General features: G+C 52.0%; 1 protein-coding gene and 1 long non-coding RNA gene across 2 annotated transcripts in view; one reads left to right on the forward strand and one right to left on the reverse strand.

Moving 5' to 3' along the window:
- Positions 1 to 169: 169 nt before the first annotated feature.
- On the reverse strand, positions 170 to 12,813 carry LOC135580572 (uncharacterized). Its single transcript, XR_010475430.1, has 3 exons — positions 11,251 to 12,813; positions 10,632 to 10,811; positions 170 to 2,360 (listed from the first exon to the last, which is right to left on the reverse strand). It is a non-coding gene; the product is annotated as an uncharacterized LOC135580572 (long non-coding RNA).
- Positions 12,814 to 13,034: 221 nt separating this feature from the next.
- PLEKHO2 (pleckstrin homology domain containing O2) overlaps positions 13,035 to 16,858 on the forward strand; it is a 28,937-nt gene continuing 25,113 nt past the window's right edge. The window contains exon 1 of the mRNA XM_005513408.4: positions 13,035 to 13,275. Within this exon, the coding sequence (XP_005513465.2) occupies positions 13,267 to 13,275 (9 nt within the window). The 5' untranslated portion in view covers positions 13,035 to 13,266. The remainder of the gene's footprint in view (positions 13,276 to 16,858) is intronic.

Genomic DNA, 16,858 nt, shown 5'->3' on the forward strand with positions numbered 1-16,858 from the left:
TTCCCTGCACAATGTGCTTGCTGTTTCCAGAAAAATAAAGTTTGCTGTGACCCACCTGTCCCTGAAAAGCAGCTATTTAGGGCTGTAACATGGTCAGCCTGGAGTCGGTGGCTGTGTCTGTCCGGGCACCTTCGCCAGGCTCTGGGCTTTGGCTTTTTACCTGCAGCTCCTTAATTGCTGCAAAATACCCTGAAAATAATAATAAAAAAAAAGCAGGAGAGCTGCCCAAGCACCATGTGTTCCCAGTTTAAGGTATTTCCCCCTCAACTTTTGGCTGGTGGCTTTTAAACCTCCCCAGAGCTGTGCCTCTGGTCCCCTTTTGGGGACATTTTGGCCCCAGTTGGGAATTTGGGGGCTCAAATCCTGGTGGGCAGTAGTTTTGGGGTTTGCTGGAGAGACAGATGCGGGAGCGTCCCCTTGGGGCTGCAGAGGGGCCTGGCTGCCTCTCTCTTGGGGAAGGGACAGTTTTTGGCAGAGAAGGGGTTGTCCTGTGGGTCAGTGTCACACATGTCCCCACATCCTCTGGAAAGCCAGGTCTGGGACTCAGTCCCCATCTCAGCATCAAGGGACACTCAGGGCTCACCAAGGGCGTTCCTGGAGGTTTCGTCAGCATTACAAGATTTGCCAAAGCCTCATCTCCAAGAGGTGCTACCTTTGGCATGGTATTTCACAGGGGGAGCATGGAAAACAAACACAACCCCACAGCTTGGGTGTTGTTTTGTTTTGTTTTGTTTTGTTTCCCAATCTCTGCTCAGAAGCTGCAGTCAGGCAGTATTTGGGCGATCGGAGCAAATCCAGCATTTTCTGGCCAGACGCGATGCTGAAGAGAAGCAGCTCCACCTAGGCAGGCGCTGGTGCTAAAGCAGAGCCGACCCTACACCAGTTCAACCATCAACCATCCACCATCAACCAGCATCTGTGCTGAGGACCGCACCAGCAGCATCAACCTGCAGCCAGGCTTGGAACCAGCACCAACCTCCCAAATCTTGCAGTCAGTTTGGTCTGAGAATTCAAAGTTTCCCTTTTGGATATCCCCCCCAAAACCTCTGATGTTTATTTTCTTTCCTGATGAGCTGGAAAATTGGGGGTAAACCCACCTATTTACAGCAAATGTCCATTTGCATCCTGCCAAGGCAGCCTGAGATCCATGGCAGGGGGGCAAATCCTTCAAGAATCAAAACTCCACAGTAATAAAAACCCCATCCCAGGTTGAAAAAAAGACTTAAAAAAAAAAAAAATCAGCCAAAGGTGAAGGAGGGTTTTATGGAGCCCTGGACGTGTCTGGATATAGTCCCATAAAAATCAGCATTAGCTGCTGGTGGTGAATATTGACTTCCCCGCAGGAGACAGCAGGAAAGATGTTAACCTGGTCTTGTTTTGAAAGCCGATTATTCCTCATCAAACATAATTATACATCAAACCTGACTGAGATGGCCAACTGAATTTTGAACACACATTCATGTATTTCAACAGGGAAAAAAAAGCCCCAAACCCAGCATTTGTTGAATCCCAGCCAGGCTCTGAGTGTTAAAATAGATGCTGCTAATGGCTCAGGGAAGGGGGGGTTACAGCTTCGTTTAAGCTTTGCCAATTAAATGTTTATTATTCACCAATTAGGCAGAAATCAACCTGGTTTTAAGTGTTATCTGATTAAACAGGTCCTGTGGATCAGCCTGGGCTGTTAACTGGGGGAAAGATGCTCTCCACACCAGCCCTCGGGGATGCTCCGACCAGGCAGGGTTTCTACCCACCCTGCCCACAACAAGTCTTTTCTTTCAGCCACTCTCCTGAGGGAAACACACCCCAAGGACCCACCTGGGAAGAGCAAAACCTTTCAGAGCCAGGAAGGAAATGGGAAAGAAATGAAAAGGGGAAAATTAGCCACATGCAGAGGGGGCTTCTCCCCCTGCCCAGCAGGTTGCTGCTGCTCGGCACACACCGGGCCATGCCCATTCACAGGTTTTTCTAAATATTATCCCAATTTTTTTTTTTTTTTTTTTTTTCAGTTCCCAGATAAATGGGCCTCTTCAGCAGGATTTAAGCCCTCTCTGTTCCAAAATTTTCTTGAAGGCAGCCCAGGAAACGTTTGGGTTATACTGAGCTGCTGAATCCTGCTTTCAGGGCTGAGCTGCAAGTGGGTTTTCTGAGACAATAAAGGGCAGTGTTGGGTTTTTTCCTTGTTTCACCGGGAAATATGAAGGAAGCCATGTTGCCCCTTCATCTTCCTTTCTTTCTGACTCCTCTTCCACATGTCTTCCTTTGGTCTTCACAGATTTCTGAGCATGTTTCCAGCTCCATTCAGAGAGGGCACTTTGCAGTCTCTACCCAAGATGTGTTCCCTCTGCAGCGGTAACTGGTGTCTGAAGGTAAACAACACAAACAAAACCCTCAAAAATCCCCTTGAAACATTAATCCAAAGGGTCTTTCCTTGCAGTTGCCTTTGCTCTGGTGTCCCCACCAAGCTCTGAATTTCTCTGCTGTGGCTGGGATGAGAGGGAAGACGTTTTCAAGCCTGGTGGGACACGACCTGTGGCCACTGACCTTCTCCCAGTCTGGTTTGTCATCACGAACAGCAGATCATGCTGTGATGGCCAGCACTGGTTGGAGGGGCATGGGTGGCCATGATGCCCCACAGCACCCCATGGATGAGCAAGATCATCATCCCATGCAGAGCATCCCCCTCTGCAGAGCATCTCCTGAGCTGCAAGGGGTCCCTGCATCCCTCCAGCAAAGCCACAGCACTCAAGGGAGCTGAGGAAAATGCCCATGCAACCGTCTGGGGGTGATGGAACCAAAGAAAATGTAGGGAAGGACAAAAAATGAGCCAAATTTGGGAAAATTTCAGTACAAGGAGTGACTTTCCTCTGAGGGCTGGGTAAAGTGACCTGCACAGCCTTCTTCCAACCAAAATTGTTCTGCATTGAGGATGTTGCAAGCCCAGCGAGCCCAGCATGGTTGAGCAGGGACGATTGCTCACCACCTTCTCCCAGGTGAGCAGCAGGTGGCACTAGATGACCCAGGTGGCTCAGCCAGCCCAGGGGAGGTGGCTTTGCACAGCACTTGGGCAGGATGACCAGCCCTCAGCCACAGGGACACAGAGGGTGTGAAGCTCCTGGGAGCAACAGGGTGAGGGACTGGAAGGAAAAAATAAAAGTTGTGACTCTGGGAGTCTCTGATGGGTGGGAGGGGGGAAAGGGGGCATTGCTGAAGGCTTTGCCTGACCTCATCCTCTGCCTTGGACATCTACAACTGGTCCTTACTGGGCTGGCAGGGTGACAGAGCACTGGAACAGGCTGCCCAGGGAGGTTGTGGAGTCTCCTTCTCTGGAGACATTCAAAACCCGCCTGGACATGTTCCTGTGCGACCTCACCTAGGCGTTCCTGCTCCAGCAGGGGGATTGGACTAGATGATCTTTTGAGGTCCCTTCCAATCCCAAACATACTGTGATACTGTGATGTTATCCAGGCACTGAGACACATGAGTTCCATGGGGATGTGTCCTTGGGAGATGCCACCTGAGATATACAGAAGTGTCCCCAGAGAGATGCCCAAGGGGGTCCAGCCCTGGTGCTGGGACAAGCTCGGTGACCAGGGATGTGGGATGTTCGATGTGGCACTGTCCCTTGTCCCCCCTGGGCTCCCGATGCTGGAGCCAGGAGTGTTCCCTTTCCCAGAGCTGTGGGATGGGGCATGAAGAGGGAGACAGCCCCGTGGGTCCTGTGGTGTCCCCTGCCCATACCCATCCTCTGGGGTGATGTGGGGGCTGCATCTACACATTCAGACTGGACATTAGGAAAAAATTATTCCCAGAAAGGGTTGTTGGGCATTGGAACAGGCTGCCCAGGGCAGTGGTGGAGTCACCACCCATGGAGGGGCTGAATAGACATAGGGTTGAGGCTTTTAGGGACATGGGTTAGTGCTAGAGTTAGGTTATGGTTGGACTCGATCTTAAGGGTCTCTTCCAACCAAAATGATTCTATGATCTCTTCCCACCGTTCATTTACCCCAGAGCATCTCTCAGACCCAGGGCAGGAAAATCTCCTGCAGGGCCATGTCACAGGAGTTACACCGGGATCAGCCGGGAGTGTCAAAGAGATGCCCCAGCAGGCTGAGCCCGGGGAGCCCTGTCCGCACCCCGACACCTGCCGGTGCTCCGGGCCGGCACTAGGTGGGGGTGGCACCACACGGCACTGGCCGCGCCGGGGAGGGACAGCGGAGGAAGGTCAAGAGGAAGGTCTGGGAGGAAGGTCAGAGCCTGGGCTGCAGGCAGGGCTGCTGCTGGAAGCCTTGCCCATGGAGCAGCGGGGTGTCAGGGGTGCAAAGGACTGATGGGCTGGGCTGAAAGGGGCTGAAGGGAAAGGCTGCTGGGAAGGGATGAAGCATGGGATGCAGGAGGCAGCATGGCAGGGACGCAGGAGGCAGCATGGCAGGGATGCAGGAACTGGCATGGCAGTGATGCTGGGGGCAGCATGGCGTGGATGCAGGGGGCAGCATGGCAGGGATGCAGGGGGCACCATGGCAGGGATGCTGGGGACAGCACTGTCAGGCTGCTGAGACAGGTGTTAGCGCAAAGGCTGCAGCTGTCAGAAAGTCTGAGGCCCTCTCTTAACCCCTCTCAGGCTCATCAATGTCCCAAGCCAGGGCAGAATTGCCCTCTGCACCCACCCCAGCCAGCACAGCTGAGGCAGCACACAAGAACATCCCAGGGGGGCTGCACCAAGCCCCCCACCTGCCCTTGCAGGAATATCCTCCCCTCGCCACACACCTGTCAAGGAACAGAGTGGGACAAGCACCAGGCACTTGCTTTGACTCGGCCTGAGCATCGCTGGATACTGCAGCACCCAGGTCTCACAAGTAGCAGCAGGTTCTGAAAAGTGTTTGGAATTTTTTGGTGGTTCGTCCCTCTGAACAGGACTATTTTCCTTTCCAAGCAGACTTTCCAGAGGGAGATGCTGCCCAGGTTTTGCGGCAGTTGGTGCCATGCAGAGATCAGCCCCAAACTGCCCAAACTGCACTGGGAGGGATTCACACATCCAAAGGGGTCCCAAGGAGAAATGCCATTAAAAAAAAAGGAAAATTATATCCTTTTTTTTTTTTTTTTTTTTTTTTCTGGACAGTGAGAGGCTCGTCCAGGCTGCAGAAAGGCATTGGCAAATGTCACTTGACTTCTTGAGCCAGTGTCCCTGAGCCTGCATCTCCAGGGGATGCAAATGCCTATGTAACACCCAAGAAGGGTGAAAAAATAAAATAAATAGTGTGATTTCACACAGAGCAGAAATTAAATAAGTTCACAGCCTGGAGGAGTCACATGTGAGCACATCGCAGCCTTTTTCCTGAAAAACATCCAGAAACCCGTGAGCTTGATCCTGCCCCAGGGTCCTGCTCCTCAGCTCCCAGTGGGCCCTTTGGTGTTGCCTCACTGGCATCTCCTAGGGCTGAGGTGCTTCCCCAGAGGGAGGAAGGGATTTGTTTTATATTTGTTGGTATCAAGACCCCTCAAGGAGATCCTGACTGCTGTGCCACCCTCCTCATCATCACAACCATGGGACAAAGGCAGGGAATGGGTTTGTTCCACCCCGCTGACCCTCATTCAGAAGAGACCGCAATGCCATGGCTGCTGTTAACCGGGGAGAGTTCAGCCCAGCAGCAGAGCTAAAGAGTTTCCGTGTTTATTGCCAGCATTAACTACATTTTGCAGTTTCGGAAGGGAAACATTTCTCAGCCAGACTTCCTGGCCTCGCTGGAAAGGCTGGGAGGTGGTGGCAGCACCGGGAGGGGGATACAAAGAGCTCATGGTCCCAGTGCTGCCTTGACATGGGATTCAGGCTGGATGAACACACGGCAGGAGGAAAACCCCACCGCAGGAGGGTGTTTTGCTCTCCCTGCTTCACTTTGGCCCCTCAGCCACAGGCAAAAGCTCCAAAACCTGCCTCAGACACAACAGGCCAACACAATAAGCCCTTCACATGAAAGAGTTTAGCTCCCAGCACTCACTGTAAATCCCCCCAGAATCTACTTGATCCAGTCCCACCTCCCGAGTCTCCAGCAAAACCAGAGCATGGACAGAAATCTCCCCACCACATTCACCACCTCTGCATGAGGCATTTTGAGGGGCAGCATCACCCTGATGCCCAGGTTGGGGAGCCAGAGGATCTTCCCAGGCTCCTTCTGCAGGGACCAAGGATACTCTTGGCCATCAGCATCCTCAGGGAAGCCTGGAGGCAGCTCTGACAAGGCATGGACTATTTACCCATCTCAGGCAAATCCGGAAAATATTTGGGGGTTAAAAAAGAAGCTGGTGTAAAAATGTCAAAATGTTTATTCAGGAGTTCCCAAAATGAAGCACCTCAGAAATACCCAGCCTCTGTTCCTGAAACTTTTGCAGGACCTGTGGGGTTTTATTTTTTGTTTGGAAATGGCCTTTATTTAAAAAAATGTTTTAGAAAGGAATTAATTGGTCAATCTGCAAAACACAAACTTTGCATTTCTTGTCAAACTGGCCATTCTGCAGCGATCTAAAACCAGAATACTTGAGGGATATATTTTTTTTTAAATCAAAATGTTTCCAGTTTAATCTGAATCGTCTTTTCCCCGCTTCTCTCCCCCTTATATTTTCCAGATCAGCCACTACATGAAAAATCCCTTTTTTTGCCCTGCGTTGCACGGCCTTTCCAGGCCATCCCATGTGCTCAGGTACAAGACAAACCAAACCTGATCCAAACGAGCTTCCCACGATGTTCCCTGCAAATCCAGCCACAAATAACCAACCACATCTCTGCCAAATCCACACACCGGCTTCCTCATATCTCCTGAGCTGCCTCTGGGAAGCCGGAGCATTGCCCTGGATCTGCTGCTGCCTTTGAGATGCATCTGCCCTGATTTATTACTGCACATTTCTCAGGCCTGGGGTATTGCTGCCTGAGCCCGCTCCCACCTCAGAGCCGACTTAGTGGTCCAGCTAAAGTTTGTCATCTGAAAGTCAGAACCAAGATGCTGCGGCTGGGATCACATGTAACCATAGCACGAGTTTAAAAAAAAAATACGACACCACAAACTATTTGTGTTTCAAATCTGAAACATTTGCTTCCTCTGGTGTTTTTGCGAGAGCGCTGGAGGCAGCATGGGTGATGCTGGTGGCCGAGGGCCACTGGGGCTTTGAGTGGCTTTTGTGAAAGCGCTTTCTGCCACAGAGACTTCCCTTAGGTTTTTTCATGACGCTCAGCAGCTTAAACAACTGCGTTGGGACGGAGTTGGTGTGAGGGTCTCTGTATTTTGCTTCCAGCACACAGGATTTTTTGCATCAACAACCCATGGAGCAGCAGGAGGTGGGATCCCCGTGTACAGCCAAACACCTTTCAAGTGACCCCAAAATCCACCTTATATGAGAACAACCTCAAACATAAATTTACACAAATAGAGAATTTCCATATATTTGACAGCTCTAAAGTCCACATGCAGGTGTGAGTTGCATCTCAGAGCCAAAGATCCCAGCACAGGGTTCAGGCTGCACCTCAATGACCAAGGCTGGGATTAGGGAGCCAAGATTAAGCCTTGGGTCCAGGCGGTGCTGGGAGAGGCAGGAGCAAGAGGAGAGGCCAGGAAAGAGCATCCTGCCACTCCAAAAAAAGTGAGCAGTGAGGAGCAACTGCTGAGACTCCTTTTTACACCCAATTTTGGGAAGTCAGTCTCGTCAGCTTGCTCAGTGCACAGACCACAGCCATGGTCAGGCTATTGTTTCATTTTGGCACTTTTGTTTTAAAAAAAAAAAAAAAAAAAAAAAAAGAAAAAATCAGCCCACATCTTGCATCATATCTGCCAAAACAATATGTTCACATCAGAAGCGGGGGCTCAGACTCAGCCACTGGGGTCCATGCCTTCAAGCCAGGGTGAAAAGGAAGGTGGCATTGCTAAGACAGGAGCATTAATCTAGAATATTTATTTAAACATAACTATTGATTTAACCCCTTCTGCTGCTTCCCTGTGTTCCCCATGTGCTCATCGAAATGACAGAGAACATCATTATAGACAAATTCTATGGTTGCCCCACTGTGTCAGTCATCAGTCCCCCAAAACACTGGTCCCTGCGTGCTCGGGGGTGGCCAGCATTTCCCCAGCTGTCCCCACACCTGCCACCCTCAGAGGTGGTGCTGGGCACAACCAGGAGCAGGATTTGGCCCCAGGAATCAGACAGGGTGGCAGGTAGGGATGGCAGAATCAGGGTAGCAAGGGATGTCCCCAAAAACAACAGCACACCCAGCAGTATCACATTGCCTGGAGTCATCAGCACTGCTGGTGCCAGATTGCACTTCTCTGAGAGTTTGCTTCTTGCCACAGCAAAACAACCCCCACCAGGTTCTGAGAGTATTATTGCATATATATATATATATATATATATGTCTCCCAGGAGGTCCAGGAGCACCCTGCTGGCTGCATGCATTGCACAGAAGAAAGCTGGTGGCTGCCATTGCTCCCAGAGATCCTGCTTTACCTTAAACTCACTCAGAAAAATCCTTCTAGCACCTCTGGGGCTGCAGCCTCCCAGTCTCCAAGCAGCATGTGCAGAGTGGATGGGTTTTGGGGAACTCCTGCCTAGACAGAGGGGGGAGCTAACAGAGTTTGGAGCTGGGGTGTAGGAAACTCTGGTCCCAAACCCAGCCCAGCATGAGAGCCTGGCGAGCACGAACACTAACAAACAGAAGCGTGTTTACATCCCACCTTCCTGCTGGAGCAGCAGAGAGAGGGGGTTATTTTAGGGCATTTTTTTGTCACTGGAGGCCAGGAATGGTGGGGAGATGTTGGGAAAGCCCAGAGGCAGCTGCCCTAGGATGCGGTGAGGGATGCGGGAAGCTGCTGTGATCCCATTTACACAGGGACTGGGTTTAACCAGCAGGATGTGGGGCACATCCCTGGCTTTGAAAGACCAGGGGATCACGAGCAGCACAGACTGGGACAGCTCTCCCAAACCACTTCCCATTCATCGGCATCATTGGGCACCTCTTCCAGCCCACACCCGTTGCCTTTCAGCAGGGCTTACTGCTAACGGCGAAAACAGAAATTAAGAAGAAAGTATAAAGATTCCCCACTTGCCATCATATCACAGGGCTTGGCCACATTCTGTCAACATACTGCTGGTTTTAACGTAATTTAAACCACCCATCTTCCCCCATTTTATCCCAGCAAGTTACCTTCTTGCCTATGTTTTGGCTCTGGTCCATGGTGGCATGTCCAGGTGTCCTCTGCAGCAAGGACATATTTTCCTTACAAAACCAGCAAGATCAGCAAGGAGAGCACGTGTGTTCTTGCACTCGCAGGCTGATGGCTTTGGCAGATAGCTGCATTTTTTCTTTCAAGCATTTAAGTAAAACATGGAGCATGAATGGCAGGAAAGCTGAGGTTTGATCTGTGCAGAAGCTCAGACTGTTATCAGTCAAGAGGAAAACAGGTAAAACCAGGACCAGGAACAACTGGCCAAGCCTCAGACCAGCTTTGCTAACTCCAACTGCCCCACCACAGCAGAGACCATGGCTGGAAACACCATCCTTTAACATCACTTGTCTACAAAACACAAGATTTGAGCCCAGAAAGCAGGTGGGGAGATGAGGAGAGCCCTTCTTCCACGTTAGCCACACACCTGTGGTCTCCCAGCTCCTCCAGCCTTCATTGCTCCTAATTCCCTGTGGAATTCCTACCTGAGGATGGGGTCACCTCCATATTTCTTGTCCAGCACAGGTAGTTAGAGGGCTGCACTCCACCTGAGAAGCCACTTATCCCCACAAACACACTGCAGCTGTGACAAGAAGGTGTCATGGGCTCTACTTGGCATCAAGAGCCTGAATTCAGCCCTTCCCTTGGGCATCTGTTCAGATCCAACACTTTCTCTGGGCCTCTGTATTTTAGCCCCAACCAGACAAATTAAATTAAGAACACCCACATTAACTTTCTGTGCATGTGAAGGGGCTGAGGATTTCTCTTCCAGCTGAGGGCCACCTCCTTCTCCCCACTGCTGAGCAAATAATATGGCAATTGCGATAACAAGCCTTTCAGCCCTGCTCAAACCACTTAATGAAGCCAGGCGCTAATGATCGTGGCTTCATGGCGCCTTGGAGATGGGTTATTGCCATTTGAGGTGGAGAGAAACCAAGGCGGGAGCAGGTAGAGTGGCCAACCCTGGTCACGAGGTACCTCGGGCTGGATGCAGGAGCCGGAGGTCCCTGCCTGGAGCGGGGAAGGGATTGCAGGTAGACACAAGGGCGACCACAGCTCTCTCATGTGGTGCCTGTGGCTGGAGAGACAGGTTTGGCCATGTCTGGGACAGCAGGGGGGACTCTCCACCCATCCCGGTCCCAACTCAGTCCCAAGTGGCTCTGATGTAGCTGTATCTTTGTGGCTGGAGGTCCCAACCCCCAGCACCACCATCCTCCTCTGCATCCTGCGCCCCACATTTTGCAAGACCCCAAATGAAGCCATCAAAGTGCAGAGAAGGAGGATTCACAAGTCCCCTTGCAAACAAGCTCCCTCAGCTTTGTGACACCACCCCAGCCTCCTCAGTGCCACTCGTGTCTCTGTTTCACTTCATGGCATCGCATCACCTCTTATCAATGAAGAAGACAATGGTTTGGCAGCACATCCCACCTTGAAGGGGCAGCCCAGCCCCAGCTGCAGACATGTGCCCAGCAAGTCTCCCCGCAGCGTTTTTGGACCAGCCTCCACATTCTCGTGCAATGAGCACCCCCTCGCAGACGACAGGTCCCCCCGCAGCGGCTGTTCCTGCGGTCCTGCCATCGAGGTCGTGGTGGATCCCTCCGGGTCTGCCTGCAAGGGTGAGGACAGCTGGTAAATCACAAGGATGAGTCCTCCACGTTGCATCCTCCTACAGCACACACGTCCTCACAGGCATGTTGACGGTATGCTAAAAATATTAATCATTTTTTCATCAATTAAAGTTTTCCAGGAGAGTCGGAGCCACAGCCCACATCCTATCCGTAAGGCCAGAGGTTTCCCCTCACCTTCCCCAGCCCTGCCAGGAAAACAGTCAATACAACATTTCTAGTACTTTGGGAGGTTTTTTTGGTAATTTTAAAAGCCTGGCTAAAATATTGACTTTTTTCAAAAGTTCATTTTGTGGTGGCTCTCACGCACCGACCAGAGAAGCCTGTGGGTCAGCTGGGACACTCCCACTCCCCACCCAGAGCCTCATTTTGGTAGCTCGGAAAACTAAGCAAAGAAAATAAGTGTTTAAACCAGTTCCCACCTGATGTTAGGCAGCAGAGAGCTAACCCTGGTGTGGCAACAGCTCTGAATGATGATGGCCAGCCACGATTTTTTGGTCAAATCTTTCAGAGGTGCCCATTGTACCAGGTAAAGGAGAAATCTGAAGGATGCTCTCAACTCCCAGCCGCTGTCCAGGCCTCTCCGTGCCATCACCGGAGCTCATAGCAGCATTTTCTTTGCCTAGTTTGGCTCTCAGCTGTGGAGGAGGGGCAGGGGAGGCCACAGAAGGTGTTTACACAACAAGGGGATCGTCTCAGTGAGACTGGAGCCTTTGCCAAATTCAGAGCTAAGCTGATATGAAGGAGATGCCATCAGTGTGTTTTTGCTAATTATCAATAATAATTATTTGCGCGTAGCTGCTCTGAGGAGCTCCAGTCCTGGCTCAGCCCCTGCTGCTCTTGCAGCCCTGTGCAGTGGAATAAATAGGGGGTCCTGCCCCAAAATCCTGGAGATGAGAGAAAGGCAAGCACAGTTCCTGGGCAACCCCACAGCGCTGGGCACGATGCGTCCCCCCCGTGCTGTCCTCTCCCCCCAGTCACACCAGTAATGGCCAGTTAGGATCCGTCTTTCTTCCCTTTGCTTTTCCAAGAGTGTTCAGTGTCTCAACCTCTTGTCAAAACACAGATTCATCATAGCACCTCTATTATTGACTTTCTCCTTTCTGCTGACATGGCAATCATTTCCTTGTCAAGGTGCCTTGACAGCACCAAGATTTCTCATTTCCAACCCCAATGTGTCCCAGGGTGATTCCTGTCTCTTCCATTAACCCCTGGCCCTGCAGGGTGGGGACAGCCAGCCCTGATGGATGGTTCCGATCTCTTCCAGCTCTGGTTACCAGAAGCTGTCTCCTGTTTTTCCTTCCAGCACTTGCCATACCTATGCAGAAGCGCATTTAACCCAGAGGTAACAGGCATCGAGACTTTTTCTCTCCTTCCCTTCTTATTTTCTCCACTCAGAACAATGGAGGCAAGGTTTGTAGAGGGAGGTAATATCTTTTTTTAGGCTGACTGAAATAATCAGAAGAAAAAACCAGGCGGGCTGTTGGGTACGTGAGCCCTCCAGCAGGCCTGAAATAGAAGCAGAAGTCTGCAAAACTGAATACCAGTGGAGAACAATAGCTCTGAGAGTGACTAGTTGCATTAACCAGTTCTGCTTCCCTTGCGCTAAGGAACCGCATCACGCCACTGTCAAAATCCGCTGTCCTGAGGCCACCCCACTGCCCGGAGCCACCGCTGTGGCAGAGGGAGCCAGGCTGCCACGTGGATCCGAGCTTGGGCACCACCCTACATGGGCTTCACGATGACCGGAGTCCATGAGGGCATCTTTCACCCCTCTGCACCCTGTGCCTCACCCCAGCCCTGGGAACACTGTCCCATCCTCTGCCCCAGGACCCTGCCTGACCCTGGGGCCCTGGGGACACTCTGATTCCAGGGACACTGTCCTACCACAGGGATTTGGGCTGATCCCTGGGGACCTGATCTGACCCTGGGGACCCTGCCTGACCCTGGGGACCTCTCCCATTCTAATCTCCTTGTCCCGCCCCGGTGACCCTGTCCCACCCCCGGGTACCCTGTCCCACCCCACGGTCCATGTCCCTCCCTGCAGCCGCCGTTTGACCCCATGGACGCTGTTCATCCCCCGGACTCCCTCCCTTGGGGTCAGTCCCCCCTCTCCCCGGCCCGTCCCCGGGGGTTCGCAGCCCGACGGCCGCGGCGGGTGGGGCCGGGGCCGGGCCAGGCGGGGGGGCCGGGCCAGGCGGCGGGGCCGGGGCTGGGGGCATCCCCGCCTCCTCGCTCGCAGCTCCGGAGCCGCCGGAAACCCTGCGCTGCCGCTGTTGCTGCTCCTCGAGAAGTTGGTGGCTGGAGGAAAAGAGCTCGGGGTGCCCGGCCCGGCACGACTCGGTTCGGTATGTCCGCCCGGCCGGAGCCCACCGGGGCGGTGGGACGGTGGCGGAGCCCCTGAACGGGCGGCGAGAAGCGACCGGCCCCGGCCCACCATGGAGCAAGTGAGTCCGAGCGGACGGGACGGCGGGGGTGGCCCCGGGATGGGGTTGTCCGGGACCCCCGGGGCGGGACAGGAGCCCGTCGCTGCCGCTGCCGGCCGGGAAGCGGGGCGGAGAACCGCACTGGCCACTTCGGGGATTTTTGGGTCTCCGCCGGCGCTGGGACATCCCCGGCCTCCCTCCGCCCGGCTGCGGGAGATGGGGGGGGGGCAGAAATGGGGTTCTATAGGCAGGGGGGGTCCCTCCTCCCCAGCTGCCACCCCCGTTGTCATCTCTGCGTTGGGGCTGAGCATCCATCCCCAGAGCTCTTTTGGGTTTTAAACTTCCTAAAAGGCCGGGTGAGGCTGACGGGCAAAATGTTGGTGCTGCCGGAGGACGAGCGCTGGCAGGGTCAGGCTTGTTGAGGTGCCACGCTTGCTCAGGCCGCCTTCTGCTGACTCTTACTGGGGTGTTGTACTTCCGTACTGGAGCTGGGCCTCGCTCAGACCACAAGCTTGGCCATGGCCACATACCTACCAGCCTTCCCCAAGTCTGTCCTCCTCCTGCTCTGGCTCTGCCTGGGACGGGTTTAACTTGGAGAAGGGCAGTGGTGCTTCTGCAGGTATAGGTCTTACATCCGTGGGCTCACACCCCAATAATCCATCCCTATGTGGATCAATTAAGATGCCACAAATTTGTTAGCAAGTTCAACTGGTCGTTTTCTCCCCTCATCTGGCTGTGCAATTATTCCTGTTTCCTTTCCTTAAATGAGGTTTTGTTGCTTGTGCACAAAGAAAGCTCCCAGCAGGGCAGGCTGTCAGAGGATTTCAGGCTCCGGTACATGCTGGTAGCTGTGGCTTGTCTCTCCCCCTGCCCACATCCCCTTATTTCAGCTCCCAACATTTTGTGGCAAGAATGAGAGCTTTTTTAAAACAGTGGGGAGACGACAAAGTAGCCCAAGTTAGTAGTGGCTGAGAGCTCTTATTATCTGCTGGTATCCATGAAATTAATCCACAGCAGAGAAACTGCTTCCAGCTGGTGGCTTCACATCCACCCCAGCATTGGCTGCCCAGCTCACCGTCCGCTCTTCATTAACAATAAACGAATCCTCTTGTGGGAGTGGGTGACTGATATAGTTCCCCAAATTTCATGTGGATCTGAGCAGTTTCTTTCCAGTAAGATGGTTTTGCTCCTGCGGGTCAGGGAGAAGTGGAAGTGCTGACAGCCGGGCTTGGAAGATAATGTGGAAAGGGAGAAAAAAGAGTGGAGGTCAGGAGATGCAGGTTGTCCCCTGAGAGGTGCTCATCCGTGTCGTGCTGGAGAGGAGTGTGAGATAAATGATCCGCTTGCTTTAAATGAAGTTACTGTAACTGGGCAGAACACTTCCGTGCATTATATGTAGTTTGTAAAAGCACCACCGTGATTCAACTGTTTGGTTTGTTTGTTGGAAGATCTGAAAAGTATGTGGGCCCTTAAAATGCATGAGCCTCAACTCCAACAAAAAGTTCCTGCATCAGGCAGGGGAGATGAGAAATAATGGCCTAATTGTCAAATAAAAAGCCATCCTGTCTCCCTAATTTGGCATCACTGCTGAGCTGTGAAACATGAGCATAAACTAGGCTGGAAGAGTGAAACTTCAAGAAAAGGCACCATGATATAAATTGCAAAAAATGGCTCATATGGATTGTTTTTGGGAGCGATGCCTTTGGTGTGAGCCAGCAACAGGATAACTCGGTTCTTCCCTCACTTGGGTTTCTTCAGTGGGTTTCTTCTCATGGATTTACACCAGCATCAGGAATGAATCCAGCCGAAGAACATCCTGGGATGGATATCTTAGTATTTCTTGCAGAGGAATACCCACATAAACCTGAATTAACAACACCAACTTGTGTCTTTGTGCTGTGCTGTGGTTTTAGTCGTGGAATCGCAGGTAGAGAGCTCAGGACAGACACAAAGCCCTGCTCTTGGTGCCCTTCCATGGCCAACCTCCCCTAGCTCATTCATGGCATAAAAATAACCCACAAAAATGTCAGGTACCATCTCTCAGACTCTTCTTGCTTTTGCAGGAACAAACGGTCAAGTTGCATCATCTGGGTTTTTTTTACACCCTTAACCTGCAGGTGAGGGATTACAGCAGCTTCACCCCATCTTGCAATGGGCTGTGTGCGTGCAGAGGGGGGCAAAGCCACCGACCCAGTGCCTGGGCAGCTCAGCAGCACCCACGGAAGGTGGGATCGCACTCATTACGTCTGTCCCGGACTGGGGATGGGAGGAGGCACCAGGCAGCCCAGGCTCAGGTGATTCTGTCACCTGCTGGGAACAGCGCTCTCCATCACCCCACTTACCCTTCTTCTGGGATGCTGAGCGGGGACTCGGAGTCACGGATCCTCCCTGAGGATGCTCCTGGGTGCCAGTACAACCGGGATGTCCTGCCTGGGGTGGGGGGAACCCCATGGGGAGCAGGCAGGATCACAGGCAGCACAAGCTGCCAGATAAGCTTGGCTTTAGCTTTGCAGCTCTGCCTTGCACAGAGGTGCAAGCATGAGCCTCAACTCCAACAAAAAGTTACTGCATCAGGTTGTTTTTGCTGAGGTAGACGTTAAGTGCTGTGTCTTCACAGGGAGTATTTTTATTTTAAAAGCAGAGCAAATGGTAGTTTTCACTCTGCAGAGCACCAGGAGAGGCCACGGATAGACATATTTGCCATGTGATTTCAAACAGCCTTTCTGCCAGGTGGGGAAAAAGAGCAGGAAAAATTAATTTGCAAAGCAAAAAAAACAAAAGGAGTAGGAACATTCTGGCAGCTCTTGGTCTGGAGTCACGCAAATAAACTCTTCATACAGCTACATCCATGCAAAACTGCTATGAGGGAGGTTAAAGTCTGTGCCAAATTATCTAAAAATGACATCAAAAGGGTGCTTGATCAGGAAACCAGCAGGTCTATATTTGTGCAGCAACTGGTGTTTGCTGAAGTCGCAGATCACAACTGAATACAACTTCCTGGCAACCTAAAAAGTCAAGTTTAAAAAAACCCACGCACTACCCCTCGTTTCCCGGAAAACTTTTTCATGCTCTGTCATCCTGTACTGTAGCCGTTTCAAATGCAGCTTGGTACAACTGAAAGAACTTCCGCAAAGGGGACCAAGTATATTACAGGTTTCTACTGGATTTTCTTTTAGGTGATACGCAGTTTGAGTTTCTTGTGCCTGTTTTGCACCTGAGCCTACTTGCAAAGCCAAGCCTCTTTCCCACCTCAGCTGGGACTGGGATAAATGCAGGTGCACAGGGTATTGGATCTGTTTTTCCTCTTTTTTATGGGTGCGAGATCCCTCTTTAAGGTAACAGCTCACCCCAATGGCAGCTGCTGTCCAAGGGTGTGTTCATTGGGAGTCTGGTGCATGAAAACACGTTTGGTAGCAAGACTCTCCTCGGAATTTTTGGAGTTCATCCATACACACTCGCTCTGTCCTGGACATGGGAGTGTCCATCTCCAACTCCTTTCCGTACACATGGGATTTCCTCATGTTATGAAACGTGATGTCTGAGCTCCAGCTGCTCCAGTTTGTTTTGTTTGGGTTTCTTTTCCTACGAGAAAACGTTTCATTCA

This window comes from Columba livia, chromosome 11 (genome assembly GCF_036013475.1).
Source record: "Columba livia isolate bColLiv1 breed racing homer chromosome 11, bColLiv1.pat.W.v2, whole genome shotgun sequence".
In the NCBI taxonomy this organism is placed as follows: domain Eukaryota; kingdom Metazoa; phylum Chordata; class Aves; order Columbiformes; family Columbidae; genus Columba; species Columba livia.